We start from the raw sequence: 12,460 nt of genomic DNA on the forward strand, positions 1-12,460 counted from the left end.
AGTGACCAAGGCATCCAAGTTTCCCGAGCTGGAATTGAACCAGCGTCCTCCGTTTACCGGACATATGTCTAAACCACTCGGCAATTGGGTTAGATACATTTAAATGAGCCAGATTTATTATTAGATTAATAAAAAAATTACTTACCAACTGCTGCTTAGGATTGGACCAGTAAATCCTCTTTCCGACCCAATCCACGGCCAGACTGCCCACGTTCTCCATATTATTCATGAATCCCTTCTCGTGAGACGTGGTGTTGTACCACATCACGGTCGACACATTCGTCACTAGGTACAGCATGTCTCGGTACCAGGATATATCAATTATGTGGATCTTCTTTAGATGTTCCCTGGGTAAATATAAAAGAGTTAAAAGGCACGTCATTTTTGTATCTGTGGTAACTGAGTATAGGGTCCACATAGAGCAAACAGCGTAATCAGTAAAACTCGCGCTGCCTTGGCGGAGGCAAGTCTACATTGGCCGTTTGCCCCACAAGGTATTGCTTCGCGACGTTGCTCGCTATGTGTGGACTCGGCTTAAGATACAGATGGCATTTACCTGTGTATCAATGTTTGTAGGTTGTCACCAGTCAAGTCCGTTTGGAGTAGACCATCCGGGCCGGACCACACTAACGTGCTGTTTAACGTTGTAGGGGATGACGCTAAGGTTTTGCCAAAGAACACTGATGACCAAGGACCTATAAACATAATTTATAAAAATCTTTACATTGTGTTTCGTGAGATAATACCATTTCTGAAGGAATTTCAGTTCATACTTAAACATTTGGGAGTTTGGTTGATGAATTTACCTGTGCCCGATTTTGTAACAGCTGCAACTTTAATAGTATAGTTGGCATCTTGCTTTAAATCTTCCACAACATACATAGATCCGTTTATGTTTTTTCTGAAATATAATAAGCATTTTTGTGACTAATTAGTTTTAGAAGGTGCACTTCGCACAGAATCTCGAGGAGTTGCGTAGGTATGTTTATTAAGCAGCGATAGAACGCAGATCAATAAACCGGTTTTCTCCACAAGTCATGCTTGCTTTGGCGCCTTTGGCAAAGGATGATTACAAATGACAGAATGAGTACTTACTCCAACAATAAAGTAGGTACGAACCTGTCTATAATCTCCCCACTGTCCACATGTTGCAACTGCAAATGAAAGGCCCACTGTTGCCACGCGCCACTGCCCTGGTGTCCCAGCAAATGCGGCGGAGACCAAGACACCTTCGCGCGAGTTATGCCCATAACGCTCTGAACTCCTATTGGTGGATTCACTGGCACTGGTATCGGCTGACAACAAGCCACGAGCACTTGTCGAGTCGCTATCTTCTTATTGTTAAAGAACAATGGGTATTCGTTGTGGAAATAGTTGTCGCTGATCTTGTGGTATTCTTCTGTGAGCATTTCTTTGCCGTTGGTCCAGTAGAAGAGGCCGTTGACGTACGCTATGGAGCGCGTTGACATGAACATTGGTTTTTGCATATTGTGCCGAAAGTCTGAGATTTCTCGTCTGTAAATGAGTCAAAATTACTTAGTGTATCTTTGTTGCAGGTGGACCTTAACGTAATTCAATTGAGTGGATGGATCTGTCGTTCGAGGTCATTTTGATAAGCTACTAGTAGCCTTAAGTCTTAAGTGTGAGAGAGTGTCCTTGTCGGACCCCGTTCGATATGTCTGCGAAGTTCAGTCTATGTAAACAAACTTAACTTATCCGTCGTGTGACACGGCCAGCGCGGCGTTTTGTCTGCGATGAGCTACTAGCAGTCTTAAGTCTTTGTGGTTCACAGTAAAGCCTCCCAGACGTGCGTCTGGCACTATCCGTTCAGCCTGCGAGGATCTAGTATTTGTACAGAAACTAAAGAAAGTGACTTACCCGTCGAGTGACACAGCCAACACGGTGTTTTGTCTAAGATGAGCTACCAGCAGCCTAAAGTCCTTGTGGTCCACAGTAAAGCCTCCCAGGTGCGCGTCCGGTACTATACGCTCGGGAGGAGATTCATGTCGGACTCCGTTTGATATGTCTGCAAGGTCCAGTCGGTATAGACCGCCGCGCTCTACGCCTCGGAGAGCCCAGAAAAGGTAACTGCAAAAACAAATGAATAAATGTAGCCTACTTATGGTTGGCAATGCAATCTGAAATAACATGCACTTTCATCTTTCATATAATTTTTGGTCTTGCGTTAATTAATTCTACCATATAAATGTTGAAACATGATAAAGTGACAGAAAAATCAATAATTAGCAAATCTCAGTACCTAAACTACTTAGCGAAACAAGTCAAAATGTTTCTTACCCGTTGTAGGCATCCACCTCAAAATGAATCGGCGGAGAAGTGAAGCCAGACAACGCAACCAGCTGGTTCTTCCCTTCAAAATCGCATCTCAAAATCTCCCAGTGTTCCAACCAGTCCTCCTTCCCATGGCGAACCTTCCCTAGCACGTACAGGTGCCTGTTCAACCAGTCGACCGACAAGTCTAGCGGTTGGTAGGCTGTCGTGTCGGGTGTGAGAATGGCTTTTGGGATAGTTTTGTTGGTAAGGGAGCTTCGGTAGACGAAGCCGTTGGATACGGAGACGAAAAGGTAGTCGCTTGATACGTCTAGGCCGACACCTGAAATGATGTTAACTTTTAATACGTGTTATAAATGAATAATAATGAATTGGGTATTTAGAAAGGCCGTCATGGTTCGGTGGCAAAGGTTAATGGCAATTAAGGAGGAGATAAAAGAGATTTAATATAAATAAGACTATTTTATTTATTGTTAAAAATTGTGTTAAGCACTCTGACCTAAAGAACTTTAATAATCTTATCATTGTACCTAAATTTAGACATGCCTATACTGCTTATTGGTAATGTGAAACGTTACAAAACCAGCTAGGTACGTGGAGTTAGGTACATCACGATATCGGTAGTTTCACATGACTTAGGTACACCTTGTTTACCTATACTTTAAAGTCTATAAACACTATATAGGAACAAAAAACCCATAGTTTTAAATAATACTATGTTGGTAAGTTGGTATTGTAAGTACCTATTCATACTAATTCCAGTAATTCCTTACATCACCATGAAGATGTCTTAAGAAAGTACAGAAATAATTTTCCCTTTTATTACGAAGGTTAAAATTATATTAGAGTAATACTTAGTCTTACCCGTTATAGTATGGTTAGAGGTTGTACTAAAGAGTTCCACTGGGTCGGAGAGCATATCGTTGGCCGGCGCGGCTAAGATGTTCTGCTCTCCACCCAATATCAATATAGGTTGTTGACTAGTCACCGCTGAAATAAAATAATACGTATGAATAAACAAACTGAATTTAATCAAAGCGGAGTCTTGACGACCACCGTAAGAGTGGATTGAGCTTGAGTTGAGCTTGACTCAAGTGCCAGTGGTATATAGTAAGAGTATCAATTCTTGCAAACGATGGATAGCTCGCCAGTTCCACTCTCTGAAGCCCTTGCCATCGGCTGAATGTCTTTAATTGTGGTACTGAATTCAACCAAATCAATTTAGTGTAAGGTTACCAATTGACCAAGTGGTGATCCCCTAATAGTTAGGTAAGGTCAATACGGGTAAGTGTGTCATAAGGGGGAGTGTGTCTGGCCTTCACATTTGGCCTATTCAAACCAATGATCAGTGTTTATTGAGAATTCATACGTTTACCACTAACCGTGAACAAAAGCAAGAACTCGCAAAAACACCTGTGACTATGAGTAAAAGGGTCAAATATGAAGGGCACTTATGATTATGACACACTTACCCGTATTGACCTCATAGATTTTTTGTATGTGTTTATGATTGTACGTTTTTATGTACTTACATGAGGGTTGAGCAGGTGTGGAGACATTGACGAAAGCCGGCGGTCCCTCGCCCTCTGCGTTGGCCATGGCCACTGAAACCTCGTACATACGCCCCGCCGCCAGGTTTTGGAACATGTAGAACAATGTATAGTTGGAGGCTGGCATGTCCTGTTGATTAACATGTTTTATCCTGATTATTCCTTATTAAACTCTATTTTGTTAGAAAATGCGACGTATCATTCATTAACTGTCCCTCATCTCATAATCCACAAGAACACCAAGCTATAGCTAGGATGTATTTTGATAATAGGTCAGTGAGGGCAGCTACCAGATCCCGTGCTGCTACTACGCAAAAACGATCTTAGAAAATCTTCCCTAGGTATGAAATTAATGAAGATTGTATTTTTTAGATTTTGGAAGTAAATATACAGATCGCGAAGGGCTTCTGAGATTTATTTTGTTATGAATATCTATTATGTATTGTAAAACACACGAAAAACATAGGCATTTAGCAACTGGGACGGCGTCACATAATCGTAATGGTAAAATTAACCTTTTGTCTGTTATTGTAACTACATGGTAATTAAGACGCCGTTAAAACAGAGTAATTAATTGAAGAATAGTAGTTATGTCAGCGAGCTAACCGGAACTATGTACACGAGGCGATTTCAGTTCGATAATGTGATTGCGAGTATTATAGGTCATATGTCCGCTGAAGTTGTGACCCCTTTCTAAGCTGTAGGCATATGTAAGGGAAACATGTGGAGATCTGAAGATAAAACATTAGGTACAGATTGTTAGAAATGAAATAATATAAATTGGCAGGGGTAAGAACTCTAAAAAACGACAAATTTATAAACGCTAATAGTTATTTGTTTTACAAGGGGGCAAAGTAGTTGTTTAACCGCACGTGCCAATATTGATACCCGAGCAAGCGAAAGATTCCAATATTAAACCGCGAGCGTAGCGTGTGGTTCAAAAAGTGGTATCTTGAGCGTTGCGAGGGTTTCAAGGCACGAAGGTTTTTTAAACAAACTTTGCTACCTCAAATAAATTCCACAAAATTTACTAGATTATACTTTGAGGAACGCGCCGGGCTACCATGAAATAGCTAACTTATGCTGGTTTAGTCCGGGGCGGCAGTTCGCAAAGCAAAAGGGGCGGAGCTTGGCTTGCCACTCGAGCGAGTTGAGAGTTGAGATGACAACTAAAATCCAAAAGGGTGTACTTAGTAGTTACCTCCACATAGAGAGTGTTGGGCAGACTAGAGTTGAGATCCGAAAGCCGCAGCACGTACGAAATGAGCGGCCCATTTGGGAACGCACCCGGTTCCCATGAAATGGCTATCCTGCTTGAATCTGGGGCAGCAGCGCGTAAGGCAGACGGCGTGGAACTCGGCTTGCCACTCGAAAGGGTTGAGATGACGACTGACGGTGCGGAGTAGACTGGCTCACTGGCGCCGCTGCGGCTCGAAAGGAAGATAGCCACTCGAAACTGAGAAGAAAAGTTGATTCATGCTTTTCAATACTGCGAAATTTGACGAGTAATACGAGCGTCAAGCAATTACTAGGAAATGGCTCTTTTGCACAGCCATACAACTTCTCCGATACATTTGCGAAAAGACAGCGCTGAGTAAGTCTTGGTACATTTCCTGGATTGTGTAAAGAGCCTTAGAAACTTTTAGCATTTTCAAATATTGGTCGCACAGGATCTAAAGCGTCACTTACCCTATATTTAGTGTATGGCCGTAAATTCTCCACATGAATGATGGAGCGGTCGGAATGACTAGAATTGGAATAGTATTGCCAGGTCCCAGGTAGCTCTTCATATCGCCACTGCACCAAGTAGCTCAGGTTGCCGAGGGTGGGCGCCTCCCATACCAAGGAGAGGGAGGTTGCGGTCAAACTGTCCGCGACTAGCGCCGGTGCAGGAGGAGTGCCGATTAAGTCTGAAATTTTTATACATACCTAAATAAGCTAAACAACCATGATATTATACGCCATCAGGAAAATTTTATAGCTTGTACTCAGACATAAGATTTATTTCAGTACCTACACCTTGCTCGCCGTCGCTCGAGGGTGTCCAACGAGGCTAAGTACTGTTTTTTTTGCAGAATTTTTACTTGTTGTTTGTCTTCTTTGTAATGTAGGGCAGCAATTCCCGTCAACTTTGTACAAAAATTAAGGGAAAAGTTAAATTTGTTTTTATTAATTCCTATTTTGTTACCAAGATTTTGTTGATGAATTGAGATTTTATTAAGTTTTATTTCGTCATTAAGGTTCTCTAGTATCTATATTTTCTTAATTATAACAATTATCCTGTATATATCTTACGAAAGTCGAATTATATTACTAAATGTTGGTAACAAAATAGGATCAATTAAAATTTGCTGACGTGGCATTGTACAAAGTTGACGGGAATTGCTGAGGGAGACCTTAAGTTTTCACCCTAATCACTTTGAGTGGAAGACAATTTAGGTGCCTATTTTTTTACAAATTCTTGGTTGAAATTAGTAATAGGAACTTTGTATTACTAAAACATGTGGACTGACCTCTTAGCTTTTGGAAGTACGTGTTAAGAGCTTCAATGCATCCCATGACACAATAGAGCTCACGGGAGACTACCGTTTCGGAAGTAACATTCTGTAAAAGCAAATATTTATTAAAACAGCAGTTCTACTACAATTTAAGTATAATTAGATATTAATTTAAAAGACTAATACAGAAATAAAGTACATGATGCTTTAAAAAAGAAATGGGGCCTATGTGGATATAAAATTCTAATAGGTACAAATCTCTGTTAGCTATTATTTCTCCTGCGCCAACATATATGTCTCTGTTTAACCCAATGGTTGACTGGTAGAAAATGCCTTTTGGCATTAAGTCCGCCATTTGTACATGTTTCTTTAGTTGTGCAATAAAGTTTAAATAAATAAATAAATAAAACTCACGCATATTGTTTGACAAGAAAGCTCCAATCCTTGCCTCCACAAACTGCAGCCCAGCGTACACTGAAACAAAAATAGGACAATCCAGCATAAGCAACAAATAAGGACAGGGACTCATCTAGATCCTTTTATATTCATACCTATCACCACTACAGTAGGTACATTTGAATTTGTTACTGTTATCACGCAGGTAGGTACTAGAGAAAGGGAAGAGTGCCTACCAACCGCATATAAGAAATGTTTCTAACGAACCATATGCTGGCGACTGAGACCGTTTCATATTGTAAGGTATCCATCCTATACCATATTCTTACAACCCCTGACAATTCATCGCGAGTTACCGATTGACCGTAAGGTTTAAGCTTCTTTTCCATCTTCTAAAGAAGTTCCTACATAAGTAAAGTCTTCCAAAATCGTGGAGCACAACTAATATTTAAACGAGCCTTAATAAATGTCATGGTTTAATAGTGCGTGTAATAAGGGTTGTCCAAACGAAGGAAGGCAAACAGGCAACAACCGTAACTAAAATAGATTCGACCTGTTACGTTAAAAAGTTTCAAGCAACTTATGAAGATGGGCTCTAAACGTCAAAATTAATAATAATTAATTTTAGTTTTTTTTTCATTTCCAGTTTTTGTATTTAATGTATACATAATATGTCCATTTTTGTTGACTTAAATTATTAATCTATCAATAACAAAAATCACCGTATCTTCACATACATATACATCATAGATAAACATTTCTAAACAAACTGTCTAACCTTGTTTACTATTTTAAAGTTACCTAACCAACATAATAGTTGATTGTCATGTAAGTAGTTTTAATAAAATTAGCGTCAATTTCGAGAGAAGATAAAAATGGACAATGTGTAGTTTACACCAATTAGCTGCTAATGGTACGGGCTCACGTGTGGCTCACACAATTATGCACCGCTCACCAATGTTCATTATTCTACGAATATTGCTATAAGTATCAAAAATGTTCAACTAATCAGGTAAGTACCATCATGGTTCCTATATTTTCTGATGTCATGTACCATGGACCAGATGAAATTATTTGTGTTAATTACGATGCGAGTTCAGTGTGGTATGCTTGGTGACTACTGGTAGAAAGATATGGATATAGGGCTGAATAAGCTTGGGGGCCTTCAAAAGCATAGTTTGATTGTGGAATGATAAGCAGAGCAGTCTCAATATAGACAAACCTACAGGGTATCCCATACCTTGCAGCTTTCCCTACTAATTTGTCTTCGGTCTGTTAAATAGGTAAAACGTTTTTTATTCTGACCTATTTAAGTTAATTAATTCTCAGAATTCTGTCAAATTAAAACGCTCAAAAGAAACTATCAAAAGATCACGAACTTACATGTTTGATTGTTTATATTTACGCATTGCTTTCATGTGATTTGTTCTGATTTCGCGTGTTTACGTCTCACACGTGTTCGTGCGTCTGTTAAACAACGGGCCCAGACTCAAGTGCTTAGCTAATTCCCAAAACATCCAGAATGACGCGCAGATTTTCAAATCTCCCCTTTAAAGATATGGCTTTACAAGTCAATGCATGCGTCTTCGTGAATGACACTATCCTCCTTTTAGTCTTTAGTTAATTGGCTTGAAGATGTAACAAGTATGAAGTATGTTTTATGTTCCGCTAGAGGCAGTGCGTATGCGCCGAAAAACTTAAATAAGTCCATACCCTTTACTATCGCTACCAGAGACACGCTATCTTCATTTTAAAGTAAATTCTTATCAGTTCTGCAGACAAATTACATTGACAAGGGGTAGTTTTTTTTGCTTATATTAGCTGAGCTTGTTGAAGTTTACTTATTTCTTAAGTTCCTATTTCTCACGTCTCTCGAGCGTGAAAGTAAGACGTAATAATAAAAGAAGTTTGTAACGGATTTTCACGGTCGGGTTGCGTCCTTGTGGCACCGGACGCAGGTTCACTATCGGAATTTTGGAGCCTATTATTATATGCACCTGACTGAGTCAAGGGTTCCGTAACAGTTATGGATGCATCCTTACAGATGTGACAATCTTTAACCCTAGCATTAAGGTTAATTTCGACTTAGGAGATGTTACCGTTACTCAGTAAATAGTTTATCAATTTTTAATACTCTTAAATAACATGTATCAAATGGTTTTTTATAAAAAAAAAACTTAGTAGATACACCACCTGCCCACTGACTGTGTTTACCTATAGATGATTTTTTTTTTAGAATGGTACTTCCTCTGTTATATTTTACTTAATTTACCTCTTAGTAGAAGTTCTCACATTATTTGTTTAAACAAAGTAAAGACCAGACAGTATAATTGCCTTGAGATTTTTCCTAATTGGTCAGATCAGCAGACATAATGGAAATATATATTAGTTCCACGGTGGCCTAGGGGTCGCCCTAAATTAGGTTAGTGTGAGATGTTGAAATGTAAAGATAAATCAATTAGCATCTCAGTGGGTGGCTCTTATAATTATGTTATCATCAAATGTCATTGGGCAATTATTCAATTTCACAATCCCTAGATAAAAACGCTAAATTGTAGATTATTTTAATACATGCGTGTCGCTGGTAATAATTGAATACGCACTAATTATTGACTTGGGTACGTTATAATATAAACACAGTCGTAAAATTGTGGCAATAAATTATGTATAAGTAAATCAGACTAGCAAGATTAAATTAAATCAGTGACAAAGTTGAATAACCCGAAAAGATGCAATAACAAACATCGATATATGTAGGTACCTAAATGTCTGATCACTCTTGTCAATATGCTAGGTTTTAAAGTTATGTGAGATCCATCCAAAAATTCCAAAATAATAAAAATATTTTCGGTAGCTAAATGTGAGTGTTAAATTGACAGAAAAATACTCACGCCAGTAGGCAGAAAGAGACTTGGCTATGCTATGCTCTAATAGGGACCAAAAGTGAATTTTGGCACTTAATCTCAAAAATATGTTCAAAATTGGAGTCATAACATTCGTTATAACTATCATCATGTCCAAATAAACCAATTTCCATGTAGCGTAATGAGTAATGTCAACTAAAGACAATTAAAGCGCGCACACAGATCGGTCTGCGTTTGGGCATAATTGCGGGTCGCGGCCCCGCGCACTCTCATCAGCGAAGTGGGACGCCAATCAGAGAACGCGGGATTAGCGCATATTATTCGTCACCACTTGGCAACGGTTACCTTTTGGTTTGTGCTTTCGGTTTCACGTATATGAAGAAACCTCATTCGAAGTTTTTGGTTCGCTTATCTCCGCCTTTGAACGCAGGCCGCTAAGTTAAATGTTGGTCACCACTTGTGAACGGTTACCTTTTTGGTATAAGTAGTCAAAATATTGCTTTAGAGACTCCTGGCTCCGCGCATTCTCATCAGTGAAGTGGGAAGCCAAAAAGGCCGGATGCGCGGGCGCACAGCCGCACACCCATTCGTCGCTTCCTCACCACTTTCGGAATTTCCTTTTGTTTTTGGAAAAATATTGCCTAGAGGACTCGTAGCGTTGTTTTGAACTGAGTGCCATTTACTTTGACCATCGGGCGAGCCGTTGTTCTAAACGTCATATTTGGTACCTATTGCCACTTTTTGTATTTGAAAATGGAATATTTTAAATTACAAAATTACACAATTTACACATCACTATGTTATGATTTGTCTCTTTGAATGTCTCACACCTCACACTGTGCTACGAAACAAAAGAGGGAGTCTCCAGAAAGCAGTCGCAATTATGTTAAGCGCTGAACTTTTTTACTTAGTTTCAAATTTATCATCATCAATGTATCATCGAGGTATCATCATCAACTGTCTCTGAAGTCTGAATCTTTGAAATAGTTTTCAAATATTTTTAAAGTTATCTATGAGGTTGCGAGTGCGGTTGGCGCGCTTGGCCTGTGCCGTTAACAGGTCCCTTCCGCCATGGCTGTCACAACACGCCGCCCAGACACCCTCCGTCAATTTATTGATGCCCAACGGACGGGCTCATTCGACATCCCATCGCCAGAGACACATAGTAAACTGTGTGTCTTAGTACAAAACTGTGATGAAATGTATAATTTCGTAAGAATTTACATATTTTTACCAGTTCTACCAAAGGATAAACGACTTCGTACGGGGAAATATCGTCCTTTTGGTAAACGACCAAATTTACCTATTCGTTCGTTTCGTTTTATTTGAAAATGTCACATATCGAGGTGGGTATAATCATCAGTGGTCACTGCATCTTTTACAGTTGATTCATGCAATGACGTTTCAAATTGTTTTCAAGTTATCTACGAAATAGCGAATAATAGCAAGGTAACAACGAACCCGAAAATATTTCTAGTAAGAAGATCCTTAGTAAATAGAAGATCAAAATTTCTGAAATGCGAAGTCTTTGTTGTTACTGGTCTCTGTATTTACGAACCTGTCAATCTGCCCAGCGACAGAATTTATAAAACGACCAATAACCAGTATTAAAGATAACGCATTGACGTTAAGTGAAACGATTTAACTGTTTGTTTTTATTGTGATTGATAATTTATAGACGTTTTGTTTACAATTTTATATCGGAGTTAAAATACCTATAAAATGAATACAAGTCTTACGACCAGAAGATGTAACATTAATGAGAATCTGGTAATATAGAAAAGAGAAACGAACAACTGTGCATACTGCACAGCACAGAGAAAAGGGATGAGTACATAAATTATGTTAGTAATAAAAGTAGTGTAAAAAGGAAAAAGTGAAAGAAAGATCATATAAAATCTGAGAACACCACGCGTGGCTCCTAAATAATAGAATTATCTTAATGTGCATTAGACACGGGCGTTAAGCGGGCACGCGCCGCTCTCCAAACATTCATGTAAAACTAATAAAACAATAGAGTAAATTATCCTAATTACAGCATCCTCCATCCAGTCTAGTGGCTTAATAATAACAAAACAATAGCTAGGCCCTTCAGTCATTAACGTGGTGCGTTCGGAAACCCAGTCGGAAGTCCAATTGGGACCAGACGCCGGATGCCAGCGATGTGAAAGCACTCATATATATAATTTGTTTGTTAATTGCTGTACATACAGTTTTGCTTATTAATTATATTCGACTCTGGTTGCCGGAAGAGTCTATTGTGCAGAGGATATTCTTAACCACCAGTCATGTGACAAGTCCGCAGAGTAAATAAAAACATATCTAAGTATATTTCGCGTAGTAGTTCCTAAAATCTATTTTAATAGACGTACTGAGTAAATAACAATTACCTGTCCAAGCAAGGGCTGACTTGGAATATTCCCGGATCAAGGGGGAGAGGGCGCCCAGCAACTACCTGGCGACGGATGGTTGAAAAGGAGGCCGCTTCGGTGGGCCTCGGCTATGCGCATCTGGAGGAGGCCGCGTCGGACCGGGAATAGTGGAAATACTTCATAAGAGCCCCCTGATGAGGGACAGTAGGATCTAATCATCATTATCACTGAATAAATAACCGCTAAAGAGAAAGCTGTCGTGAATGTATATAATTTCATAGAAAACGGAAACGGAATCATTGATAATGCCACACTGTCGATGTCGTACCAAAATGCCTTGCAGAGGTAGCTTGATGCGGCTCTATTAAATGTAGTGCAATATCATTTACATTATAAATCTGCGACATTAATTGATTCTTAGCATTCCAGAGCTAAACTTTATCAACGAAATTGAAACAGAAATATTTTGGATCCTCACATCACAGGCT

The 12,460-nt window shown here is 39.3% G+C and overlaps 1 protein-coding gene across 2 annotated transcripts in view; it reads right to left on the bottom strand.

Moving 5' to 3' along the window:
• LOC125229705 (proto-oncogene tyrosine-protein kinase ROS) overlaps positions 1-12,460 on the bottom strand; it is a 56,425-nt gene that overhangs the window by 23,773 nt on the left and 20,192 nt on the right. For both annotated transcript variants that reach the window (XM_048134608.1, XM_048134609.1), the window contains exons 3-14: positions 6,755-6,814; positions 6,356-6,446; positions 5,532-5,752; positions 5,044-5,298; positions 3,825-3,972; positions 3,157-3,282; positions 2,299-2,614; positions 1,879-2,088; positions 1,120-1,515; positions 807-901; positions 557-695; positions 146-347 (exon numbers count right to left, since the gene is read on the bottom strand). In XM_048134608.1, the coding sequence (XP_047990565.1) occupies positions 146-347; positions 557-695; positions 807-901; positions 1,120-1,515; positions 1,879-2,088; positions 2,299-2,614; positions 3,157-3,282; positions 3,825-3,972; positions 5,044-5,298; positions 5,532-5,752; positions 6,356-6,446; positions 6,755-6,814 (2,259 nt within the window). The remainder of the gene's footprint in view (positions 1-145; positions 348-556; positions 696-806; positions 902-1,119; positions 1,516-1,878; positions 2,089-2,298; positions 2,615-3,156; positions 3,283-3,824; positions 3,973-5,043; positions 5,299-5,531; positions 5,753-6,355; positions 6,447-6,754; positions 6,815-12,460) is intronic.

Source organism: Leguminivora glycinivorella, chromosome 9 (assembly GCF_023078275.1).
Source record: "Leguminivora glycinivorella isolate SPB_JAAS2020 chromosome 9, LegGlyc_1.1, whole genome shotgun sequence".
In the NCBI taxonomy this organism is placed as follows: Eukaryota; Metazoa; Arthropoda; class Insecta; order Lepidoptera; family Tortricidae; genus Leguminivora; species Leguminivora glycinivorella.